Source organism: Eumetopias jubatus, unplaced genomic scaffold (genome assembly GCF_037043125.1).
Source record: "Eumetopias jubatus isolate StellerSeaLion01/CBP00866 unplaced genomic scaffold, mEumJub1_p1.0 scaffold_4, whole genome shotgun sequence".
In the NCBI taxonomy this organism is placed as follows: Eukaryota; Metazoa; Chordata; class Mammalia; order Carnivora; family Otariidae; genus Eumetopias; species Eumetopias jubatus.
Window position 1 is genome coordinate 63,298,345 of NW_028274810.1, and position 27,071 is coordinate 63,325,415.

General features: G+C 44.0%; 1 protein-coding gene across 2 annotated transcripts; it reads right to left on the minus strand.

Moving 5' to 3' along the window:
- Window positions 1-2,106: 2,106 nt before the first annotated feature.
- Window positions 2,107-26,049, minus strand: TTC4 (tetratricopeptide repeat domain 4). Of its 2 annotated transcripts, none has more exons than XM_028106774.2 (10): window positions 25,831-26,047; window positions 25,112-25,229; window positions 24,178-24,339; window positions 20,562-20,639; window positions 18,960-19,084; window positions 9,474-9,560; window positions 7,468-7,685; window positions 6,761-6,842; window positions 5,397-5,479; window positions 2,107-3,281 (listed from the first exon to the last, which is right to left on the minus strand). In XM_028106774.2, exons 1-10 carry the CDS (start codon window positions 25,939-25,941, stop codon window positions 3,179-3,181), a joined length of 1,167 nt encoding a protein of 388 aa, XP_027962575.1. In that variant the 5' UTR covers window positions 25,942-26,047; the 3' UTR covers window positions 2,107-3,178. The 2 variants fall into 2 exon arrangements, with proteins under 2 accessions (XP_027962575.1, XP_027962576.1); XM_028106775.2 differs by lacking the exon at window positions 2,107-3,281 and adding an exon at window positions 4,307-4,786 and having other exon boundaries at window positions 25,831-26,049.
- Window positions 26,050-27,071: the final 1,022 nt, after the last annotated feature.

Consider the following 27,071-nt stretch of genomic DNA (forward strand, 5'->3'; position numbering starts at 1 on the left):
CACTCACCACCCTTCCCAGGTCCTTGTCCCAACTTCATGGCCCATATCCATCATGGGTGGTGGCTTCCACCCATAATATGTTTAGAATTCACCACCCCTTCCTCTGGGCCATCAGCTAATTATTTGTGTACCTACTGTGTGCTGAGCAGGTGCTGGGCTGGATGCTAGCAGTACAAATGTGCACAGGTCAGGGTCCCTGACTCAATTTACAAAGAAGTGGGAGGAACCATCCAGTAAGTAGACAATTAAAATGCAGTGTGGCAAGGGTGGTAATGGTACAGGTGCCATGGGACATGCGGGATAGGGGGCCAGGAAGGCTTCCTGGAGGAGGCAGCCAGGCCTGGTTAAAGACTAGATGTTAAACAGGAAAGGGAGGAAGAGCTGGGGGTGGAGGCAAGGGTGCAAGTGAGAGTAAGAATGCTCCAGGCAGAGGGAGCAGAATGTGCAAAGGTCCAAAGCTAAGAGCATGGCATGACTGGAGAGTAAAAAAATAATTGTGCTAGAGTGAGCACTTAAGAGGCAAGCTGTTCCATGGGTGTCACATAGATTAATTCATACAGCCCTCGCAGCACCTGTGTGAGGGAGGTGCTATTATGCTCTTTGTGTTGCACATGAAGAAACTGAGGCACAGGGCCTGAGGCCATCAGCTGAGTTGCGGGGCTGGAACTGGAAGGTAGGTAGCCTGGCTCCAGAGGTGAGACTCAGGCCACTGCACCCTCCTGCCCCATAGCTGAACCATGTCTGGGATGCCTGGGCTAAGGTTGGAGCGAGGAAGCTGCAAGGGTGGTTAGGGGCCAGACCCTAAAGGGCCTCGAGTGCCACACCAAGCATGTTGATGAGGGAAGGGGGAGCCGCTGAGGGCTCCCAGCAGGGGTGAGGACTTGCTTGTTGTGGCTTTATTTCTAGTCCTAGCCTCCATGGCCGGCTCTTCAGTTTGCGCTCTACCACTCCCCTAGAGACCAGAAGATGGCAGAGGTCAGAGAAGGCAGGGCCCATGGGCCAGGGAGGCCAGAAGTCTTCTTGGAGAGGGTGCAAGGCCAGGCACATGGGCTGGAGCCCAGGAATGCCATTGCTCATGCTTGTGTGTGTGCAGATGGGTCCTTGGAACAGAACTCTGGTTTTTTTCATTCATTAGTTCCGTCATTCATCCATCCACTCATCAGCGCACACACACCACAGCTCCCTATGTGTCACACTCACTGTGTGTCAGGCCTGGGCACTAAGACAAATCCCCATCTGGCCTCTGCCCATTGAGAGCTTTCCTTCTGGAAGTTTTTGTGCAGTGTTTCTCAAACTCAGCATTACTGACAGTTTGTCAGACGATGCTTTGTTGTGGGGGCCGTCCTGTACACCCCAGGATATTTAACAGCATCCCTGGCCTCTACCCATAGATGCCAGTAGCATCCCATCAAGTTGTGACAACCAAAATGTCTCTAGACATTGACAAGTCACCCCTGTTGAGACTTGCTGGTCTGATGCTGCTGATCCTGCACAGAGGTGCAATGGACAAGCCTCTCAGGTAGGTGTGGTGACTCACTGAGAGGGAGGCTCCGAGCATTCCGTCCTCACAGGCACAGCAAGTCAGCAGCTACCAGGGTCCCAGCTGTAGTCTGCAGTCTGTCATGCCAAGTCACTCCTCCCCTTTCTACTTCTGCTCCCCCTACCTAGAGGGGCAGGGCCCAGCCCGGAGCCCAAAGAAAGGACTGGGTGGTAGGGACGAAGGTCTCAGAACTTGGTTTCTCAGGGGGTGTCCAGGAAAAGAGCTGAGTAAGCCGTCTGCTGCACAGATGAGTGAGGGTACACCGGGACCCGCTCTGCCCCAGGACAGTGCGGCTGCTGCACTGGCCGCCAGGGTTGCTGCTGGCCCATTGTTCGGCCTCGTTCACAGGGTGCCGAGTTCTTACAAAGACAGCCAAACAGCCAGTCTCTAACTGGGAGAGCCACTGGCCTCGGTATGGCCTAAGCCAGGTGAGGGTGGAGGCGGGACTTCAGCTTCCAGGCCACAAGCCACATGCAGGGACCCGCACCTGGAAGGAAAGCTGCATGGTTGTCAATATTCCACAGCAAACTGCCCTTCAAAGACAGTAAAGCACAAGGCACAAAACCTCAAATTAGTCCATCTTAAGGACAGCAGCTGGTTTCAGTTTAATGATGTCTTACTTAGCTTTGCTACAGTAACAACCCCCAAATCTCATTTATTTCTCATTCACGTTACAATCAACGGCTGCAGGTCAGCTCCTTCAGCTCTGTTCCATGTCTTACCATGCTGGCACCCAGGCTGACGGAATAGCTGCCAGCTGGGAAGCATGAATGCACCACGCAATGCTCTCTGACCTCCGGTCTGGACGAGCCCACCCCCGTCCCTCTGCCTCCCCCATGGGACGGGGCGGACACTGCAAGCAGTCCCGTGGCTATATTCTCTAGGAAAGAGGGAGCCAACAGTTGCACATAAAAATACAACCTATGACAATGACTCAACTGCCAAAAGATGTTTAAAAGGCACAAAATCCTAAAATGTGAAAACTGGAGAAGAACTCAAGAGTCCACCATCCAAGTCTGTCAGTTTGCCCTACTACACAGATCAGGAAAACTGGTAAACTTTCTAGGGGTTTTGCAGGATCCCGGTCTGTAGGTCTTTACAGGTGCAAAAACAGGAGCCAGCTTTCGTGACCTCATCTCACTCCAAGAACAACAGTATCCCCAAAGAGCAAGCCTCTCGGCTCACGAGAACCTGGAGGTTGGAGTCCCTCAGCCTGAATGCCTTAAAATTATTTGTGTGATTTGAGGGGTAGCTTCTCTGAGGCCTCTAACATCATAAAGGTCCAGCCAACTGGATCCTGAGTCCGTGTCCACAGGCCAGGACTTCCTTAGGTCAGCTGCTGTGGTAACTGTAAGATGATCCCTTCAGGGATAGAGGCTGGTAACACAGCTCACAGTGAGTCCAAGGATGTCATGACCAAGGTACAGAGTTGTGTATCAACAGAAGAGAGTGGAGACCAGCTGGAGCTTGGCACTTTGACCAGAGAGAATGTAGTTCAGGGAAGTCAGCAGCTCTCCCCCCACCACTATCCCCAGGGTGGCAGAAATAGTGTAGGGCTCAGCTGATTCAAAGGTGCTGGATTCCAGGCAGAGGCGAACGAGGGAGGAGAACCAGGGGCCCTGGCTCCGCCTGGCTTGGTTACTTCACCTGGTGCACTTTTCTCCCCTGGAGGTAATTCCTACAAAAAGTAGAGGATCCTACACAGACCAAAAATGCTGGTGTCAGGGCTTTTACAAAGTACCTGCAGTGAACACAACAGAAGAAGGGGTTAATTGAATTTTGATCTTAATCATCCAGGCACCTCCCCAACCACATTCAAGGTGAACCTTTGGATGTGAGTCAACATTAAAATGCAAGTTTAGCACATTTATTTTTTTGGTTGTTTACATATCTGTCAAAGTAGCATGATCCTCTCCCCCCTACAACCTAGCCAGAACATTTGGGCCAGTCCTCTAGCATCATGTATGCCTGTGGCTAAACATGAAATCAAAGTATAAGAACATGCTTGTTTGCTTTCATTCATTCATTCCTTCATTCAACAGTGCATGCCCAGGGTAACTTGGGCCCTGTGCTAAAAACAAAACCCATCATCCCTGCTTTCAAGTCCTGAGGGGAGGGAGATAAGTAATCAATTAATGACAACAAAAACAATCGCAGAAGCATTTGTGAGGTACAGCGTTAGTCCAAAGGGCATGATTCCCTCCGTAGGGAAGGGGAATCAAGAAAACCTTCCTGGAAGATGCCTTGTCCATCTTGACTTTAATTTAGAATAGGGGTAGTGATGAGGCACAGGGGCGCAAAAGCGAGGAAGTGCACGGCACCAGAGCATTTGCTGTTGTTGGGGCAAAAAGCAAGTGGAGTGGGGCAGGTCGGAGAGGTAGGCAAGGCTTTAGCCTCCCAGATTGAAGAGTGTTCGCATTACCCAGTGTGCTTGGATCTGGACCAAGGCGGAGCGGGAGCTCTATCCTAGCTCCACTCAATTCAGGGCCTGAAGTTGCCAGAATCCTGCCCCGAGTAGCCTCTCACTATGCCAGTCATTTAAGAAGTAAACATTTCCAGCAGCATTTACGTGTTCTGAGAAGCATGAAATTGGCTTTCCTCCACAGATCTACTTTGTTTAGATTTCTCCCCCATTTTTTGGAGATGGGCAGAGTGGACCTCAGGCCTTTAAAGAATTATGGTAATAATTCACTAAATAATGGAAAAAATTTGTCTATAAACTAGAACGGAGATTTAGTGCCAGAAAAAAAAAACCCTACTAAGAGAAGTCATCATTCATATCTGAAGAAATTTTCACCTCCTGCCTGACAAGCCAAAGCAGAAGCATCAAGAGACCAGCTGGATCTCCTACCAGGTCAGTCACCACATCACCAATTCCCATCCAGTCTGCCTCTGAAATCTCTTTGCCAATCCACCCCTCACCTCATGCTTCACCGTCAACTAGTACACATAAAATCTATACACTACTCTATAAATTTTACCTACACATCCTCTGTGGCTCCATATACCACTATCAGGATAAAGCATGCTCCTGAGCAGGGCATTCGAGGCTTCCGTGAATGGCCCTAGCCCAGCTCTCCAGCCTCTTTCCTACCATGCCCAACCACCCTCATGCCTAATACATCGGGCTCCTTTAGCCTAAATGCAAGAGCATTTGCTTTGCTCAAAGCTTAGGGGAAAATAGTCCAAGAGTCAACTTACAGATCCACTGAGGGGATTCCTTTATGGTCCAGGAACACCCCAAAGCTGAACAAAGAGACAAAAGCCACATCCAGCTGGCTGCCATAGCTACTAACAAAGATGCACTCTTACAACAAGACTGCCCTTTACAGTTTACAAAAGCACTTTGACTCCTACTCTCTCACCGGCTCTCAGACACCGGAGAACGATGTAGGCAAGGATTAGTACTCCTACCCGAAAGATGATGAAACCTCCCCAGGGAGGCAGTATGTGCTTACAGTCACACAGCTGGCAAATGATGGCGTGACTTCACAAACTGATGTTCTTTCCATATAACAATATTAGGGGACACAGGCACAATGAGGAACAGGAGTGCCAACCCTGCTATTTTCAGGTCCCACAGCCAGGCAGCTTGTCCCTTCTCAGACCAGCCCCATTCACCTCTCCCAGTCTGAGGGTGTCCTGGCTGCAGCACAACAGGCTGAGTCATACTGAAGCCTGTTTGGCCAATGACCTGGGCCAGGCTCCATGGTTGCCATCTCACAGTTTTGTGTCAGGGTGGAAGGGAGGGGAGTACAAGGCAATCCAACAGCAGTGGAATGAAACCCTGGCTGTATCCCTGGGATGGCGCCTGGGCATCTTCCCTGGTCTACTCAGCCTCATGAAGGTGGCTTACCTGGGGTGCTGCAGCACCTGCAGTAGTGTGCTCTTGAGAGGCACCCGGTAGAGTTCTGTCCCGTCTTCATCCTCGAAGTAGACCTGCAAGAATAACAGAGGAGCGGGAATCAGACACATATATAAGGCCTCAGCAGCACTAGGCACATTGAGGCCAAGTCTAGGGAAAAGCTAAAGAGATGGCAACTGTTATTAGTTGAATGAGTTGTGGAATATAAAGCACTCAGTCCTCGCCCATGATACCAAGAAAGGTATTATGAGCTCCATTTTCCAAAGATCGAACGAAGGCTCAGAGAAGGGAAATAACTCACCAATGACACCCACCTAGCAAACAGAGGAGCCAAGATTCAAGCCCAGACCCGTGAGTCTTCCCTTCCCTAGCAATTCAGTCCTAGACCCCTTAGATGTGGGGGAAGCAAGCTATGGTGGCCCAAAGCAGGGGAAGGGCCCAAGGAGGAGAAGGATGATGGCCCTGTGCAGGTGTCAGAGCCCGTGCAGGGTGAGGAAGATGTCTGTGCAGAAGGGCTGGCAGGGAGGGGTGCCAGAGCCCGGTCAGTGGAGGGCAGCCTTGCTGGGAGGTGGCGAGCCTAAGCCAGGTGAGAAGGGTTACCTGGTAGGATGGCTGTGCAAGATGAGGTGTCAGAGGCCATGTGGGTGAGAAGGGTGTCCTTGCGTGGGGACAGCTGATACAGGGTGTCTGAGAATTAGACGGTACTAGTATATCAAAGCTAATTTCCTTTTTTTTTTCCCCTCAAAGTTAATTTCCTAATTTTGATAGTTGGTTGGGATTATGAAGGAAAATATCCTTGTTTGTAGGAAACTGACACTGAAGTATTCAGGGCATCAGTTGGCATCTTACTCTCAAATGATTAGTAGAAGAGAAAGTCTTTGTACTGTAAGATGTGATTTAAAAAAAGAAAAAAAAAGGTCCCAACAATGGAATATTATTCAGCCTTAAAAAGGAAAGAAATTCTGACACAGGCTACAATATGGATGAAACTTGAAGACATCAAGCTAAGTGAAATAAGCCAGATACAAAAGGACAAACAATATATGGTTCCACTTCTATGAGGTTCCTAGAGTAGGCTCATTCATATAGCAAGTGGAATGGTGGTTGCCAGGGGCTGGAGGGAGGGGAGAATGAAGTTACTGTTTCATGGGTGCAGAGTTTCAGTTTGGGATGATAGGGAGCCCAACATGGGGCCTGATCCCAGGACCCTGGGATCATGACCTGAGCCAAAGGCAAATGCTTAACCATCTGAGCCACCCACGCGCCCACAATTTTTTTTTTAAGGCAGTAAAAACTTGCTCCCCTCACCCCCCTGCAAAAAAGATCCCATCCAGGAACAAGGTAAAACATCTTACCTCTAAATTATCAGGGCAGTATTTCCGCTCTAAGTCCCAAGAGGGCGTTTCACCAAACATCACCATTAGATGATCAATAAACCTAAGGATATAACATGTACTTTCTAGGTATCAATAAGTCATGATCTATTTTCCTACATCACAGTCCCTGGACACCCATTCAGAGAGCTATCAAAAATGTACAAAACATGAAATGCAGGCCTAAGCCATTTTGAGCCAAAACCATCTGACTTAAGCCAAAATGGATGTGTATTACTTGTCCTGTTATGACACAGTAATTTTCTTTAAACTGACTCAGGCTTAACATTCCTTACATTTAGCCACATTCTAAGCACCAACCCTATGAAATCACATGTTAAAATTGCTAGTTATATTTTTTCTAATACACACTTCAATTACTATGCATATACTACCTAGAATGACTTCATATCTCACCAGAGGTATGTGTCAGTGCTTGACAAACAATACTGTGGTGCTCTACTTACTGGCCCAGTCAGGATGATGGTGAGACTTGTGTCTGTCGTTGCAAAGCTAGTTACAGTTAGTAAAAAGGAGAAATCAGCTCCAGGATAGAAAGGTTATGCCAAACCAGACTGTTAACCCTCTATTCTCTTCCCTCCTCAACCAAAAATCCACTTGTCCCTCTGCTGAGACAGCAAGGAAAGAGCATGCCGGCAAGAACAGAGGGCTCTTGGGCAAGTAAGTACCTGGAGTCCTCGTGAAAAGTAGCAATGAAGTCCGACTGGGCGTGCTCAGGGTACAGAAAGAGCACAGGCCAGCTTAACCTGCCCTGCTCGTCTACATTCAGCCTGGCTCCACAGGGGTTCTCCGAGCTGAGCCCATCCAGGAAAAGCTCACCTAGACCTTCTGAGTCTGAATCTTCATCCTGACCAGCAGCTTCAGAGACTAGCCTGATGTTCCTAGCCTGGATTAAAAACAGAAATACACACAAACCTTATTGTGTGGAAGGATGCAAGCCCACTTCAACAGCAGGGAAACCACCATACTGTGAGCTCCCTGAGGTCAGTTCTACACAATTCATCTTCATTACCCCTGAGGCCTAGCACAGCAGGGATAACTCACCTTCACCAGGATTCTAACACATGCTGGACCCTGTATCACAGAAAAAAGCTAGACATGGTTCCTGCCCTCAAGACCCCGCTCATGGTCTAGTGAGTGAACAACTATGGAAATAAGTACAACATAAGGTAAGAAGTGGAGTTGCAGAAGTGCAGACCATGGATAATTAATTCAGCCTAGGGGCTGGAGATGACTGGGCCCTGAGCAATGACTATTCTCAGGCAGAGAAGTTGGAAGGGTCGGGGGAGGATGGAAAGGCATTCACCACCAAGGAACAGCATATGCAAAGGCACAGAAAAGATCAAGAGCGTAGCACATACGAAAATGGCAAGTGTGTTGGTTTAGCTAGGATACGGAATACTAAAAATAATGCACATTGACCTAATCTTGACTGTCTCATGGAAATAAAGATAAATCAAAGGTCTGAACAGAAGAGTTGTCTCTTTATGTATGTGTGGCACAGGGGCGCAAAAGGGGAAAGTTACATGCAATCAAAATTACTTTTGATTTGACAGTGCTAAATCAGGGGTTGGCAAACTTTTCCTTAAAGGGTCAGACAGAAATATTTTAGGCTTTGCGAGCCAAATGGTCTCTGTTGAAATTAACTACTTGACTGCCACCATAGTGTGAAAATAGCCATAAGTAACATAAACAAATAGGCAGGGCTGTGATCCACTGGCTACAGATCCGCTGGCTCCTGCTTTAAACCATCGGTAAAATATGGTTCTGTGTATACGACTGTTAGAGTAATTCTTACGTACAATGAAGCTTGAGATGCAGGGTCAAACTAAAGGAGAGCGCCAAAATCAGATCTGTATGCAAATGGGCATTCCAATATTCTACATTTTAGAATGTGACCAAATCTCTCACTGTGAATGAGGATTAGCAAGAGAATCTGGAGTATTCCATCCCACTTAACCTGTTAACAGGAGTTAAGAGATTGCTTGTTATGGGGAGGGACTAGTGGAGTGCATCTTAATAGTGTGAAGTTCTCAAAGTCAACAAGTAACTTAAATGGTGCATAATTTAACTCAACAAAGAATGAAACCAAGAACCTACTCCACAATCTCATGGCAGGTGTCATTTCCCTTGTGAAAACCAAGCAAGCCAAAGCTTCACAGGTGACTTGCTGGTATTCAGTATCCAGGTGAAAAAACAAGATTTGGCTCAGACTACATCCACTTAAAATGCAGGGAAGAAAGGACAGGGTTGAATTTTTTGTTGTTGTTAAAGGAGCAACATCCTAAAAATTCAGATTTTTTTCAGGATGCAGTGGCTAAGAGCAAGGACCTGGCTCTGATACACATTAGCTGTGTGAGGTTTCTTCACCTCCCTGAGACCATATCACTATCTAGCAAATCAGTAGCTAGAAGATCTACCTCAGAAGGCCACTGTGAAGATTTAGTAATGCTTAACCCATAGCAACTATCCAGTGTAGCTTACCTGAGATCAACATATGTATACAAGCAGGAAAGCTGACTGAACTCAGGGGGTCTGACTGCAGAGCCCTTTTAGCACACTGCTTCACCAAAACAAAAATGAACAAATTCATTCAGGTAAAGCATCCCAAAACAGTTTCCCAACAAGCTTGAGGATTAGCAAGACCATATGGGCCTGAGGTTTGAGAACTCACCTTGATGGCCTGGAGTAAAGCCTTGTTCTGATTCTGCTCCTTCTTTTCTTTCAACTTTGCTTTCCTGATATCCCTCTGCTCAGTTCTCTAAAAATGAAATTCACACCCATCAGCTCTAGGGAGCTTGTTTCCTCTTCTGTCACCCCAGCCTGCTTCTTACTATCTCCAGTATCTGTCCAACCCAGGTTCCTGTGTCAAGCAATACCAGCGGCCTGATTCAGTTCAATTAATATTTTAAGAGTGCACGTCTGGTGCCAGGACTGGTGGCAGCAGAAATTTAAAAATGTATAGTTCCCATACCCACGGAGCTCACAGTCTACTAAGGGGAACAAACAATGAAATGTCCGTTATGTGTTACCCTGGTGATGTGAAGCCAGTGCTATAAAATACAGGACTGATGGATTCTGCCCCACTGAGGAGGTAGGTTTAGATGGACATGGAATATGCCACCAGATGGAAGGAGAAAGGGCATTCTAAGTAGAGGGACTGACATCAGGATCTACGGGGTATTTCAACTTCTCTGGAATGGCTGGAGTATAGGAAACACTGGAAAAACCCAGGGCAAGAACTTATCAGAGGCTCTGCCCTTTGCCCAATTATAATCCATGACAGAAAAACATCATCAGTCTACTTAATCTGGCAGAAATATAATTTAGATTTCCTTTTCTTGCAAATCTGCCCCAAACCAGTTGATTCTGCTCTTACCCTCAGAATCGTAGATTAACAGAGGTCAGCAAACTTTTTCTGTAAAGGGCCAGAGGTTAATATTTTAGGCTTTGCAGACCATGTATGCTCTGTCACAAATTATCTACTTTTGTTGTTTATAACTCTTTAAAAATGTGAAAAACATCTTTAATTCACCAAATGTATAAAAACAGGCCATAGGCTGGATTTGGCCTGGGGGTCAGTTTGCTGACCTCTGATCTAAAATATAGTACCAACCATCCCTTGTCCTCCCCACAAAGGCTAACATGGATCTTTTATTTCTCGTGAACAAAGTCTACCCATTCAGGAAGACAATGGCTGGTAACTCTTGTCCATTCCTTCTCCAATCCAGTCTGCCAACAGAGCTGCAAAACTCCTTTCTGCTGTTTGATTACACTATCCAGAGTACTCCACCCCACGGACACCACTAAAATCTATATCCAATTCTGCCTTTACAGTTGAGCTACATCCAACCACAGTGTCTGGTCCATATCAGAGAATGATTAAGGACGACACAGACTCTGTCCCCTATTGTTTTTACTCTGAATCACACTATACATGTGAGTGATGTGGATTATGAAGTCTCATATGAAGTTTGGGGTCTTGGCAGCCACATAAAGTAGAATGACCGCCAGGTCAGAGGAGCCCTGAGCTGTGGAGTCTGCTGCCCTTAAAAAAAAAAAAAATCAACTTTGTTGAGGTATAATGTACAGATTTTAAGTGTATAGTTCAATGAGTTTAGACAAGGGTATACCTTGAGTACCCAACACTTCAATCAAGATGGGCATTTCTATCCCTTGGAAAGTTCCCTCATGCCCCTTTGCAGTCTCCCTCCTACCCCATCACTGAAAGGTTTCTTTTTATACCAAGTAATATCCCATTGTACGAGTATCACACTTTGCTTATCTCTTACCTGTTGTTGGACACAAGAGCTGTTTCTGGATTACTATGAATAAAACAGGCTGTGACTATTCTTATACATAAGTCTTTTTATGAGCATGTTTTCATTTCTCTTGGGCAAACACCTCTGCCCTTCCCGCCGTCCCCAGCCCCTGGCAACCACTATTCTGCTTTCTGGCTCTATAGATTTGCCTGTTTTGGATGTTTGATATATACAGAGTCATACAATATATGATCTTTTATAAATCTGGCTTCTTTCACTTAACATAGTGCTTTTGAAGTTCACCTACATTGCATTGTATACCATACTTCATTCTCCTTTATGGCTGAATAACATTCCATTGTATAAACATACCACATTTTATCTATCATCAGTTGGTGGACATTGAGACTGTTTCTACTTTTGGGCCATTATGAACATGTTGTTATGAACACTCCTGTACAAGTATTTATTTTAATACTGTTTCAATTTCTTTGGGTATATACCTAGGAGTGGAAGTGCTGGTTCTCATGTTAATTTTGTAGTTAATTTTTAGAGGAACTGTCAAAAAAATTTTTAAGATTTTATTTATTTATTGAGAGAGAGAGGGAGAGGGAGCACGAGCAGGGGGAGGGGCAGAGGGACAAGCAGACTCCCTGCGGAGCAAGGAGCCTGATGTGGGGCTCAATTCCAGGCCCCTGGGACCATGTCCTGAGCAGAAGGCAGACACGTAACTGACTGAGCCACCCAGGCGTCCCTGTCAAACTGTTCTCTATAGTGGCTGTCATTTTACATTCTCACCAGCAACATGTGAAGGTTTCCGTTTCTCCACATCCTTCTCAATATTTGTTATTTTCCTTTAAAAAAAATTATAACCATCCTAGCGTGAAATAGTATCTCACTGTGGTTTTGATTTACATTTCCCTAATGACTAAGAATGTTAAGCATCTTTCATGTGCTTTTTGGCCATTTACGTATCCTCTTTGGAGAAACGTCTGTTCACATCCTTTGCCTATCTAAAAAATGGCGTTGTCTTTTAATTATTGAAATGTTAAGAGTTCTTTATATATTCTAGATAAAGGTCCCTTAACAGATATATGATTTATAAATACTCTCCCATCCTGTGGGTTGTCTTTTCACTTTCTCAATGGCAGCCTTTGATGCACAAGTTTTTACTTCGGATGAAGTCCAGTTTATCTTTTTTGTTTCTTGTGCTTTTTGTGTCATATCTAAGAAACCATGCCTACTCCAAGGTCATGAAGATTAATGCCAACGTTTTCTTTGAAGAGTTTATACTTTGCTCTTCAATCCATTTTGTATATAGTGTGAAGGAGGGGTCCAAATTCATGCTTTTCATGCAGCTATGGAAAAGACTATTCCTTCCCCACTGAATGGCACCCTTGTTGAAAATCAACTGTCTATAAATATGAGGGTTTATTTCTGAGCTCTCAATTCTATTACACTGATCTGTAAGTCTATCCCCTTCTGCCAGTACCACAATGTCTTGATTACTACAGCTTTGTAGTAAGATTTGAAATTGGGAAGTATGAGTCCTCTAATTTTTCTTTTTTTTTTTTTTTTAGGATTGTTTTGGCTATTCTGAGTCCCTTGAATTTATGTATGAATATTAGAATCAGTTGGTCAATATTCTGCAAAGCAGCCAATTGGAAATTTGGTGCAGACTGAGCTGAATCTGTACACCAATTTGGGGAGCATTCTCATCTTTTTTGTTTTTAAAGATTTTATTTATTCATTTGGGAGAGAGAATGAGATAGAGCATGAGATGGGGGGAGGGTCAGAGGGAGAAGACGACTCCCTGCCGAGCAGGGATCCTGATGTGGGACTTGATCCTGGGACTCCAGGATCATGACCTGAGCTGAAGGCAGTCGCTTAACCAACTGAGCCACCCAGGCGCCCGGGGAGCATTCTCATCTTAACAATATTAAGATCTGATCCATGGAGGTCTTCTATTTTTTTAGATTTAATTTCTTTCAACAATGTTTGTATTTCAGATTGTAAGTTTTACGCTACTTCTGTTAAATTTATTCCTAAATGTTATTCTTTTTGATGCTATTGTAAATGGAATTGTTTTCACATTTGGAATATTTACCAAAAGTCTATAGAATACAATTGGGTTTTGTATATTAATGTAGCATACCAGCTTACTAATCTATTAGTTCTAATAGTTTTTTTGGGGAATTCCTTAGGATTTTCTATATATAAGATCGTATCATTTGCACCTAAAGAGTTTTCCTTTTCTTTGCCATTTTTGAAGGATAGGTTTGCGGTATATAGAATTCTTAGCTGACAGTCTTTCTTTCAGCACTCTGAATGTCAACCCATAGCCCTTTGGCTCCCATGGCTTCTGATGAGAAATCAGCTGTTGCTTTTGGGGGAGGGGGCAGAGGAAGAGGGCCAGAGAGAATCTTAAGCAGGCTCCACACCCAACACAGAGCCCTACACAGGGCTTGATCTCACAACCCTGAGATCATGTCCTGAGCCAAAATCAAAATTTGGATGCTCAACCAACTGAGCCACCCAGGCATCCCTCAGTTGTTACTTTCATTGAGGATCTCTTGTATGTGAAGAGTCTCTTTTCTCTTGATGCTTTTAACATTCTCATGTTTGACTTTCAACAGTTTGATTATGATGTGTCTGGGTGTAGATTTCTTCAAGTATATCCTACTTGGAGTTTAAGTTTCTTGGAAGGGTAGATTATTTTTTTTAAATCAAATCTGGGAAGTTTTCAGCTATTAAATCTTCATATATTCTTTTGTCCCTTTTTCTTTCTCCTCTTCTGGGACTCCCATTCTATGATGATATACTTAATGGCATCCCACAGGTTCCTCAGTCTCTCTTCATGTTTCTTTTCTTTTTTAAAAAGATTTATTTATTTTAAAGAGAGCGTGAGAGGGAGAGAACACGGGTGTGGGGGGAGGGGCAGAGAGAAAGAGAGAGAGAGGGGGGAAGAGAATCTCAAGCAGATTCCCCTCTGAGTGCAGAGCCTGACGTGGGGCTCGATCCCATGACCCTGAGATCTTAACCTGAGCTGAAATCAAAGAGTCAGATGCCCAACTGACTGAGCCACCCAGACACCCCTCTCTTAATGTTTCTTTATTCTTCTTTCTGTTCCTCACACTGGGTAATCACAACTGATCTTTCTTCACAGTTCTGCTCTTGAGCCCTTACGTGAACTTTTCCATTATTATACTTTTCAACTACAGAATTCCTGTTTCTTTTTCACAATTTATTGATAGTCTCTATTTGGTAAGACATTGTTCTCATATTTTTTTTTTAGTTCTTAAGACATTGCTTTCTTTCTTCCTAGAACATATTTCAACGTGTGGCTTAAAGTCTTTGCTTTTTAAAGTCTCATGTGTGGGCTTCCTCGGGGACATTTTCTATTGATTTTTTTCCTGTGTATGGGCCATATTTTCTCATTTCTTTGCATGTCTTGTAATTTTGTAATTGAAAACCAGACATTTAAAATAATACAATGTGGCAACTCTGGAAATTGGATTGTCTCTTTCCTCTCCAGTGTTTGATACTGCTGTTGTTACTATTTACATTCCTGAACTAATTCTGTAAAGCCTGTATTTGGTTTTATGTGACCACTAAAGTCCTTAATGATTGACAGATTTCCCTAAATGCCCGAAGCCAAAAAGTCTCCCACTTTTAGCTGAGGGCTCTCTGGTGCATATTGTGGCACACCTTCAACACTCACCCAAACAGTTTACAATTCAGCCTCAGCCTTCGCTTACTACTTTTACAGAAACTGCAAGTCAGCCAGAGGTCAGAGCTTAGGCCTTCTTAGATCCTTCCTGAGCACATGCATAGCCCTGGACACACAAGTGACCTTGCAGATCTCCTGGAATATGTTGGAGCTTTTCAGAGCCCCTGAAGAATCTCATTCCCCAGCTTTTCCTTTTAAATATTCTTCCAAGCCTACTGTTTGGGCGCCTGGGTGGCTCAGTTGGTTAAGTGACTGCCTTCAGCTCAGGTCATGATCCTGGAGTCCCGGGATCGAGTCCCACATCGGGCTTCCTGCTCAGCAGGGAGTCTGCTTCTCCCTCTGACCCTCTTCCCTCTCGTGCTTTCTATCTCTCATTCCCTCTCTCAAATAAATAAAATCTTTAAAAAAAAAAAAGGTTAAGCCTACTGTTTGCCCTGTTGTTCACTATCTCAGGCAGCTGCAATCTTAAATAACTGTTTCTAATTGTTTTACACATCCCTCCTTCCCAGCTGCGCCCCCTCCCAAAAGCTTTTCATCCTGGGATAGCTCCAAGATGAGTCAAATAAAATCCACCTCATGAGTGGGGTCTTCTAGGAGACCGCCCAGATAGGTCCAATAATGGCAATTCCCTGGGAATGGGGCTTTGAACGAGTTCTAATCCAATCTGCCTCCTCTGGTGGCCGCTGGGCTGCTCATTTTCACCATGATTCTTTCAAGGCTACTGTGGTACCAGGGAGGGAGGAGGTGGGACTAGGGGAAGTTAAAGTGTCACAAAGCTTGCCGTGCTTATGCAGGTGCAGCCATTTTTCTTGAATAAACACTCCCCAGATTGCTGCAAGCCTTTGGCTCATTTCAGAGCTCTGAAAAAAGTTAGTGACTCTGACCATTTTTGCCAGTTTTCCATAGACTTTATGAAGTAAAGAATTTTAGGTCTTTATTTGGCCATTTTTGCTGACATCACTTCTCTTTACTGATTTATCTACTTGTTCTATCCATTACTGAGAGAGAGGGATGTTGACATCCACACCTATTTGTAGATTTGTCTCCCTCAATTTTTTTGCTTCTTATATTTTGAGGTTGTTATTAGATACGTGCATATTTAGAATTGTTAAATCTTCTTGATAAGCTGACCCTTTTATCATTTAACAAAGCCATGCTTTATTTCTGGTAATATTCATTGACTTGATGGCTGTTCTGATTTTAATATAGGCATATCAGATACATTGTTTATACAAGCCAAGCACATAGGAATCCAGTCAATTTATACTCAGATACAGAATAAACTGACACTTAGCAAGCAATGTCACCCATACCCAGTGTCAGGCTTTTGGGCCCTGAAATCTTTAACTGTGCACCTGTATCAGGGAAATATAAATCAAAACCACAATGAGATACCACCTCATACCAGTCAGAACTGCTAAAATTAACAAGTCAGGAAACAACAGATGTTGGCAAGGATGTAGAGAAAGGGGAACCCTCTTACCCTGTTGGTGGGAATGCAAGCTGGTGCAGCCACTCTGGAAAACAGTATGGAGGTTCCTCAAAAAGGTGAAAATAGAGCTACTCTACGACCCAGCAATTGCACTCCTGGGTATTTACCCCAAAGATACCAATGTAATGATCCGAAGGGGCACATGAACCCCAGTGTTTATAGCAGCAACGTCTGCAATAGCCAAACTGTGGAAAGAGCCCAGACGCCCATCGACAGATGAATGGACAAAGACGATGTGGTGTATGGGGACGCCTGGGCGGCTCAGTCAGTTAAGCGTCTGCTTTCAGCTCAGGTCATGATCCCAGGGTCCCAGGACTGAGTCCTGCATCGGGCGGGGAGCCTATTTCTCCCTCTGCCTGCCGCTCCCCCACTTGTGCTCTTGCACACACGTGCACACTCGCTCATTCACTCACTCTCTCTCTGACAAATAATTAAATAAATCTTAAAAAAAAAAAGATGTGGTATATACACAATGGAATACTACTCAACCACCAAAAAAACCGAAATCTTGCCATTTGCAATGACGTGGATGGAACTAGCGGGTATTATGCTAAGTGAAATGTCAATCAGAGAAAGACAATTATATGATTTCACTCATGTGGAATTTAAATAACAAAACAGAGGATCATGAGGGAAGAGAGGAAAAAATAAAGACAAAATCAGAGAGGGAGACAAACCATAAGAGACTCTTCATCACAGTAAACAAACTGAGGGTTGCTGAAGGGGAGAAGGGTGGTAGGATAGGGTAACTGGGTGATGGACATTAAGGAGGGTATGTGATGTAATGAGCACTGAGTATCGTATAATACTGATGAATCACTGATGTCTACCTCTGAAACCAATAATACATTATATGTTAATTAACTGAATTTAAATTTTAAAAAAGATATCTGCAAAAACAAACAAAACAACAACAAAAAACTGCACCTGTGCTACAGGATCTGCAAGCTTTCATTTAGGTCCACTAAGGGTTCTTCCGTGGATTCACTTGGCTATGTCCTTCCGCAGTAGCCCTGTAGACATTCTCTCCTGTATACACCACTTTTAGAAATTCTGGCCTACACCCAGTTACCTAGGCTCAGAATTCTGTTACCGAGCCATGTGAGTCATCAGATTACCTACTTTTTCTACCATTTTATATGACCAGAATGACCTCTAAAACCTACCCCTTTGCACGGAGAGCTGCAGGCTCCCACAGCACTGAAAATTCCCCTTCCGTAGTGTAAGTAATGAAGACAGACCTAGGCCAGGAATCAGATTGAAGTCTAGTTCTGGCTTTGTACTGAATAGACATGTAAGGCAGTACTGCATAGGATTCTAGAGCCAGACTGCCTGATTCTGACACCCATCTTCACCACAGCTATGTGACTCAGGCAGCTTCCTGATCTCTCTGTGCTTTAGTCTACCTCACTACTGAGAGGTGAATTAGAATAGTTCCTACCTTATAGCGTTGTTGTGTGGTTTAAATGAATTCATAAAAGTAAAAATTTTTAAATAGCAACTGGAAGATACACCCAGTAAATGCTAAATGCTGGACATTATTTTTGGTAGTGATGGTATTGTTATTATTATCAGTTGCTATTATGTGCATTTCATCAGCAAGTTACAGATGTCTTAAAGCTGGGAGTTACATAATATTGTAGAAACTTAAGTGTTTGTTTAAATGTTCTTTTTAAAGATTTATTTGAGAGAGGGCGTGGCGTGTGCACACACGAACAGGAGCAGAGGGAGGAGACAAGCAGACTCCCTGCTGAGTGGGGAGCCCAACGCAGGGCTTGATCCCAGGACCCTGAGATTACTACCCAAGCCGAAATCAAGAGTCGGACACTTAACCGACTGAGCCACCCAGGCGCCCCTGTTTAAATATTTCTGTCATTTCCTCTCCTTTCAAGAGATTTACATAGTGTGCAGACTACATTATGGCAGTCTCGTGCCATTTCTTATTTATGCAAATCACAATAGCCACAAATTTATCAACTCCTTACTGTAAGTCAAGAAATGTGCTAACATACACACACACACATTCTCATTTAATCCTCATAAAAACCGTTGAGGCATATATTATGTACACTATTTTCAAAGAGTGGACTGAGTTTCAGAAATATCAAGGACTTGCCGATGGTTATGCTTTCTCCTTTCTGGAATGTTCTGCACTCCTCACCCCCACCCTCCAGTGGAGTAAACTCTTGCTGAGTCTTCAAGAGATCAGATATCACCTCCTTCAACAAACCTTCTCAGCTATCGGCAGATACTACTACTATATGTACTATATATTCTTGCTTGCCTCTGTCACATTATAACTACCTATGTCTGTCTGTGTTTGTGTCCTCCAGAGTTCCAAAGGTAGGGAATAGTTTTGGGTTTTGTTTTTGTTATTTTTTTTTAGATTTTATTTATTTGTCAGAGAGAGAGAGAACAAGCAGAGGGAAGGGCAGGCAGAGGGAGAAGCAGGCTCCCTGCTGAGCAAGGAGCCCGATGTGGGACTTGATCCCAGGACCCTGGGATCATGACCTGAGCCAAAGGCACACGCTTAACCACCTGAGCCACCCAGGCGTCCTTGGGTTTTGTTTTTAAAGAAGAAAAAGTTGACAATGACCCAAAAGACATAATCTGGGAAATACTAATTAATTAGTTCTAAGTAATAAATGCCAACTGGCTAATGATTTTGCCACCAACCTTCAGCTTGTCTGCTTTAGCCCTCATTTCCAGAAGCTTCTTCTCTCTGGCATCAATCTGCAACCCTTCATCACACCAGTTCACAGCCTCAGCAAAGTTTTTCAGTTCCAGATGGCATAAGGCACCTGTAGAACCCAGAACCCTTAGAATACGTGGACAATATGCATGGGAAGAGCTCTCCTTGAGCAGGAACCACCCCTCCCAACCCCCGTCCCCAACCTCCACCAGCTACCAGCCAGCATTCTGAAGGGACAACAGATGACTAAAGCCCCTTCTACTGCATTCCCCAGACAAGGAAGAATATTTTTTGTACCTTAGATCAGAAAGATCTCTAGGGCCCATTCAGCTTAAAACTCCTGTAAGCCTCCCTGACATTAACAGCTTTTAAAGTAGGTAAGGCTACAACTTAATGGCAAAGAGCACAGGGTTTAGAGTCAGACAGATCTGGGCTGGAAATCTGGCTCTACTGTTTACCAACTAGACGTTAGATAAAATACTGACCATCTCCAAGCTTCAGGTTCCTCATCTGCAAATCAGAATAAAGTCCATCTCAGATATTTAACAGAGACAGAAAACAGAACTGACCTCAGCCATTCATCAAAGCAGTGGCAAGACCAAAGACATTGGGTCTCTCCTAAAATTGTTCCTAATGGCTTCCAGGTTAAGCTGCCTCTCCTCTCACCATGTTTATTCTTCTCCAGTTAGCCTCTTTAGACTTTCCACAGAATTTCCAAATATCAGAACTCTAAGGGCTTAGATGTCAACAGAATCCAACCTCATCTTCCAGAGATGAGCAAACTGACACTCAGAGTGGGTATCTTGCCAAGGTCACATGCTGAGGTAAAACTGACAATTCAAGATTTACAGACTCCAGCTTGTCCCAATTCCACAGGACTACGCTGACTTTACTTGCCAATCTTTGAATAGTACCTTCGTTCCCTACAGCTGAGGGACACGGATCTACCTATACAAACCCCTCACTATGCATACCTAAAGATGCATAACTTTGGTAAAGCATTTGGCTTATGATAAAGCAGTCGATCATGGGACTATAAGGAAGATTAATATGTTATGAATAAATTAAAGTTTACAAAGCACCTCTGAGCTTCTCAAAGAAAAGGTAAAGTATAAAAATAATATAAGCACTATTATTACATAGAAAGGTCAGACCACAAAAGAAAATATAATCTGGGAACACCTCGGCATCAGAGTTATCAGCAAAGGTCCCATAACTTATCTTTTAATTAACATGGCATTTGAAGATCTCCCCTTTCAATTAGCTAATTTGGAAAAAAAATTAGAATGTGGCTTTTGGAACTGCTTTATTTTAATTAATTTTATTGCTAATTTAAAATGAGGAGTTTCAATTTCTCTACAAATTCTTAAAATATAAAGGGTTATATTATTCTCTGGAAAATTCTTTTAAAAATGGTATGTTGCTATTGATAAGGACCAGGAACTTAATATCAAGATTGCAAAAATAAGGTGACTTCATTAGTATCTTAGCACCTTAATATCAAAGCTTAAAATGCCTCAACTTTTGGTGCAGTGAGTGCCAACTTTTCCATAAGGACAATCATACTGTAGTTCCACAACACTTACCTCTTACTATTGCTTTGAGGTGGCAGGGCTTTAGCTTTCTGGCAGCTGTCACATCATTGAGAGCAGAACGAAAATTGCCTAATAGGCACCATTTAGTAAAAGAGAAAACGAGACTGAGATCAGAATATTTGCAAAATTTCATGTGTGGAGACATAGACATTCTTGTATAGCTTTAGAGAAATATAAATCAGAGCAACAGTTTTTAGGAAAAAAATATAGTTGTGCTCATCAAGTCTTAGAAATATTTGTAACACTAGAAGCCCACAGAACAACTATAAGTGGCTAGCAAGCCCATGAAAAGACGCTCAACATCACCAGTGACTGAAGAAATTAAAATTAACATGGAACTGGTAAAAATTAAAAACAGGTAATATCCAGGATGGGTGAAGACATGGAAAAGGGCACTCTTAAGGGTAAATTAGAGAGCAAATTAGTATGCACTTGTGTGTATACTCTGACCCAACAATATTCTTCTAACAACTTACCCTTAAAAATACCTGGACAAATATGTAAGGATAAATGTAAAAGCATGTCAATTGCAGCATTAGTTTTAACTGAGTTGTGAAACACTGGTGATACCCTAAACATCCTCAATGTAGTAATGATTAAATGAACTATGGTAAATCCACACTACTAAATACTATGCAACCATTAAAAAGGTTAAGATACATGTGCACGTAAAAGGCGTGACAGGATGCCTGTGCTATATTGTTTTAACTGGTGGTTCTATGTGTATAATGTCAATGTGTAAAATATCAGTATTTTTTGTAAAACAAACCAATCTAGATACACAGACATATGTACACACACATGTATCTGTAAAAAAAAAAAAAAAAAAAGGTGTGTAGGGGCAGCTCGGTGGCTCAGTCAGTGAAGCGTCTGCCTTCTGCCCAGGGACCTGGGATCAAGCCCACATCGGGCTCCCTGCTGAGCGGGGAGTCTGCTTCTCCTTCTCCCTCTCCCTCTGCCTCTGCCCCTCCCCCCAACTTGTACTCACTCTCAAATAAATGAAATCTTTAAAAAAAAAAAAAAAGTGTGCAGTCAAACACACTGTTATCCAAACTAGAAGGGCATGAGGTAGATTTTCACTTTCTAGTTTATACTGTAAATTTACTTAACAGTTTGGTATTTACTTACTATTTTCACTTCTAAAAATCTAGTGCAGAGGTCAGCAAAATTTTTCTGTAAAGGGCCATATAGTAAATATTTTAGGCTTTACAGGCCACATATGGTCTGTTACACATTCTTCTTTGTTTTACAATCCTTTAAAAATGTAAAAGGCATTTTTAGCTCACAGGAGGCCAGGAATCCAGATGTGGCCTGTGAGCCATAGTTTGACAAATCTGGCTTCAGCCTTAATAATCAGAATTCGTAGGAAAACTTTACCACTATGTTCATTCCTGCATTATTCTAAAAAACCTAAAAGCAGATGTATACTCAATAACAGCAGAACAGTAAAGCCAACTGTGTGAACACTGGTATGTCCAAATGATGCAACTGTATGTAGCTATTAAAATAGTATTCAAAAATATTTTATGACAGGTGAAATTGTTTATGTTATAAAATTAAGTGAAAAGAACTGAATACAAAACTGGAAGAACAGCATGATATTAACTATGGAAAAAAATGTATATAAAAGAGATCCAAAGACTTCTGGTTAAGGGTGGTAGATTGAACATAAGGATTTAACTAAACCTCCACTACTCTCCCCCTCCCCCCAAAATGCCATAAACCCACAGAGACAAGAGTAAGAACACAACACATTTTAAAGCTCGAAAACAAAGGGACAATGGTTAAATGACTAATCAGGCCTAAGAAAACTGAATTCTGAGGCAGCAGAGGGAAAGCCCCAAAGCTGTCAAGTTGTACTGCATAACCTAAAAGTACCCAGGACTAAGGAACTGACAGCACCAGGCACCTTCTGGAAGGGTGGGTAAAGGTTTTTTCCATTTAGTGCACTTGGAATTAAACCTGATTCTGCATACTAATCCTAGCACTGTGCACCCTTACACAGTTCATTTTACTAAATTTACTGTACTTTACTTCAGTTGTGTACTCTGCTGACTAGGGATAAAGCTGTTAACCTCACCTACCTTACACAGGTGCTATGAGGTCAAGAGGGATCACAAATAAAAAGTGCTCTGTAAGCTGTACCAGTGAGATCTCATTTAAGGAATGACTGTGATGATTATGCCTCCGCTCCTCTGGCATCACACACACATGGTTTTCTTCTCGCAAGGTGCTTCTTCTGGTCTGATTAGCCTTACAGTATTTAAGTTCCCCAAAGAAAGGAACTATGTAGCTGTTGCTCACAGTGCAATGCCTAGCACACAGTAAATGCTTTATATATATTTTATATATATATATATATTTTTAATATATTATATATATTTACTGATTGAATAAAGAAATGAAACTCCTTCTGGAAAAGGCCAGATCTTACTCATCTCTGTGACACCACTGCCTAGCACAGAACAAGAAGTTAAGTTCATCTGCTGAAGAAAATGTATTCCTCCAGAAGTCAGAAGAATGGGTTTCTAGTCCAAGTTCTCGCACTAATCGGAGGGACCGTCTCTGGGCCTGTGTAAAATGAAGGGGTTGGGGGTGCCTGGGTGGCTCAGTTGGTTAAGCGACTGCCTTCGGCTCAGGTCATGATCCTGGAGTCCCGGGATCGAGTCCCACATCGGGCTCCCTGCTCAGCAGGGAGTCTGCTTCTCCCTCTGACCCTCTTCCCTCTCGTGCTCTCTCTCATTCTCTCTCTCAAATAAATAAATAAAAGTAAAAAAAAAAAATGAAGGGGTTGGTTGGCCCAAATAATCTCTGAAGTTCTATACCACTCTTACTATTTAGAATTTTATAAGGAAACATGCTAAAAGAGACAACAGTTGGAGCAGACTATGGTTGGGGAGAAACTCTGCTCAAATGGTGATGAGTCCCAGCAGACTCATCCCAGCTAGACTGCAAGGCTTATTCTCTACCAGCCCCTCAGAGGCCCAAGGTCTCCTTAATAATGTTTCCCAAAGTCACACGTGCAGAAGAGTCCTGCATGTTAGTGTTACTTGAAAAGGGGGCTTACAAAACTTAAGAATCAAAGGGTAAAGTTCTTTGCTGCAGGTCATCTCAGCATCTTTAACATACTGTGCACTGCAATCTGCAACAAAGCAGCAGCACCTTCCCAAGAGTATTTTTCACTTCAGGTCCCACAGAATACTCTTTGAAAAATTCTCCCTTTAATATAGTTTCTCTCACACAAACATCTCTTTGCTTGAATCCTTCTAGCATTCTTCAGAAGAGGGCAAAAGGCCAAAAACCAAAACCAAAAACACATTTTTTTGAAGAGAAAAGCATTTGGGCTAAAAAAAAAAATCTCAGATCATACCAGTTCATGTATTAAGGTGTGTCACTCATTTGGTTCAGAGAGTAAGAATTATAATCTATCTGGTTTCCCTTTTCAGCCCGTCTACCTGGAAGATCAGCGTTCAACTAGAGTAAACTAGCCTAGCTTTCTGGGATAAGCAGCTCTTCCTCTGATGCTCTCAAACTCTGCACTAGCCATCATAATGGCTTTTACCATAAGTTAATTCTTTAGAAAGCACTATATAATAGAATAAATTACCTAGATAGTACTGTGCTGCTGCCCGGTTGGTATAAAGGACAGCATTCAAATCAGGGTCTGTGCATTTCTTCTTTAATCCTTCAGTGTATGAAATCACAGCTTTTTTATAGTCTTTTTCTTTAAAGTAATCATTGCCTTCATCCTTATAGGTCTTGGCCTGTTCTGCAAAGAAGAGAGTAAGTAATCACTATTTCCTATTTTTTTAAAGTCTCATTAAAAATAGATTCTAAATCATACCATAATGTTACATATGATAAACCAAATAAAAAGAAACCAATAAAGGAAACTCCAAAATTAATCCTGTAAAACTGGGTATCAACATGGAGAAGCGAAGTCATGTGCACTTAATGCTACAATCAATTCCAAATATCTTACAAGGTAGATTGGATGGTTACCAAAAAAAAAAGATGCATAAAGAAAAAAAAGTATATTTATCCTACCTCTTGAAGGACTGTTTTTAATTACTGAAGAAATAGAGGGAAATTATACTTCTGTTTTTGCTTATATTTTATTCCCTGGAATGCAAATTCCCCTCTCCTCACCTTAGTAAGAACCTACAAAATTGTTCCGAATCAGTTCAGATTTCCAATCCACTGTGAGCCCTCTCCCACCTCCCCCACTTCAGTGTTCCCAACGCACCCAGTACAGAGCCACATGTTGGTACTTATCACATATACACAGGGCAATCTGGCTATCCAATGGAGCGTGAGACTTTTTTTTTAAATGGAGCTTGAGACCTTTGAGGGCAATCTTACTCATCCCTTTATCCCCAAAGCCTAGCATTTAGTAGGTATGGGGGGAGGGGAGTATATGTGGAATAAATAGTGACGAGTTAGCCCAGGCTAACTACTACTTGTTATCAGAAACTTTCTGACTCGCTCTTTACCTCAATTCAATGGAGACACAAAACAAATATTAGACTTATGTAAGATACCTTCTGGAGATCGCTCTTCATCAAAAATAATTGACTGAAGGCAAGCCAAGTCAGGATTCTTGTTGGGATCAATTTCAGATGGCGCTTTCTTCATAAATAGGGGGACCTTTTCAAATTCCTGGAGATGAAGAGAGGAATGAACTATAGGAATAAGATTTTCCACAGGGTAGATCCAATTCCACATCTCCATATCAAAGTTTTCTCGCTCATCACGATTCGCAAGTCATGGTTAGCTATCTCTCTCCCTAACCAGGCCTCAGTTTCCCACGTGTAAGATGAGAGCGCAGGGTAAGGATCTCTAACGATTCTTTCGGTGCTCACAATCTTCCAAGGGCGGTGGGAATCACCATTAATTGAACGCTCTTATGTTCCCGGCACTTCACCCACCATATCCCTTCATTTTCGCCGCAATGCTACGGGACTGTGGCTCTAGTTAGGGAAATTTTACAAATGAGGACACGGGCTCAGAGAAGTTAAGTAACTGAGCCAGCAAAGGGTGGAGTCACAGGTCTGTCTGACCCCAAAACCTGGACTCCTAAATATACTGGCAGCTGAAGACTGCCCTCAAAACCCCGGGTCCGATTTTCTAACACTCCCAGGTGGAAACCACCTTTCCGCTGGCAGGGCCGGGGGGACCGGGGGTGCGGGAGGCGCCAGCCAGCCAACCCCAGGGGCCGGGACGACGCCCCCACACACGTGCGGGGCCCCGGGCCACCCACCTCCTCCCACTGGTCCTCGTGGAAGCCGCCACGGTAAGGCTGGCTCTGGAACTTTTCCAGGAACGAGTCCATGGCATCTTCGCCGGCGGCGTCCGGGTCAAGTTGCTCCATGGCGACCCCTCAGCTCTGCCGCCACGGTCCGGACCGCGAGAGCCGCGCGCCCACTTCCGGCAGCGCGTGTGCCTTTCCCTCAGTCCTCCCGGCCGCGCCCGCCCGCGAGCCTCGGGTTCCGCCCTTCTGGGGCCTGACCGCCGGCTCCGCCCCTCCCCAACCAGCCCCTCCCCAACCAGCCCCTCCCCCGCCCCGCCCTCCCCTCAGCGGGCCACCGCCCCGCCCCGCCCTGCCCCGCCCCGCCCCCGAGTGTTTGGGGTGGTGGATAAACCCGGCGCCCCACAGTGCCCACTATCACTTCGTTCATTTGTGTGTGTGTGTTTTTAAAGATTTTATTTATGTATTTGACAGAGAGAGACACAGCAAGAGAGGGAACACAAGCAGGGGGAGTGGGAGAGGGAGAAGCAGGCTTCCTTCCCAGCAGGGATCCCGATGTGGGGCTCCACCCCAGGACCCTGGGATCATGACCTGAGCCAAAGGCAGACATCTAACCGACTGAGCCATCCAGGCGCCCCTCATTCATTCATTTGTTCAGCCAGTCAATACACGTTTCCTAAGCTCTTTGTGCGTTCAGGCCCATTGTGGTCGCTGGGTAAACTCCACCACCCCCCCACCCCCCCCACCCCGCTCTCCAGGAGTTGATAAGATAGTGGGGAAAGACAAACAGTAAACAAATAAGATGTGAGAGGTTGTCGGGTGCTAGCAAAAGCTATCGGGGGAAAAGTTTTTATTTTTTTTTAATTTTGTATTTGAGAGAGAGCGTGCACACGTGTGCGGGGGGAGGGGCAGAGGGAGAGTCCCAAACCGACTCCACGCTAAGCAGGGAGCCAGGTGGGGGCTCAGCTCACGATCCTGAGGTCATGACCTGAACCGAAATCAAGAGTTTGAGACCCAACTGACTGAGCCACCAGGTGTCCCTAATGAGGGGGTGGGGGTGCAGTTTAAACTGGGTATACATGCATTCAAGCAAAGGAGGAGTCCCAGAGTGGCCAGGGTCTGTCTGGGGAGAAGCATTCTTTAGGGAGGGGACTGGCGGTGCCAAGCCCCAGGGAGGGGAGCTGGGGATGGGGGTGGATGGAGCAAAATGAGAAGGAGGATGAGTAGGTGAGGTAGGAGGGATGATGGGTAGT

Excerpts from the sequence above, each read along its gene's own strand:
- TTC4 (XM_028106774.2), bottom strand. The coding sequence starts at position 25,941 with ATGGAGCAACTTGACCCGGACGCCGCCGGCGAAGATGCCATGGACTCG. Across the intron at positions 24,340-25,111 it reads TGAAGAGCGATCTCCAGAAG|AACAGGCCAAGACCTATAAG; the intron begins GTATCTTACATA and ends TCTTCTTTGCAG. Across the intron at positions 6,843-7,467 it reads ACTTTTCACGAGGACTCCAG|GTTTATTGATCATCTAATGG; the intron begins GTACTTACTTGC and ends TTATATCCTTAG.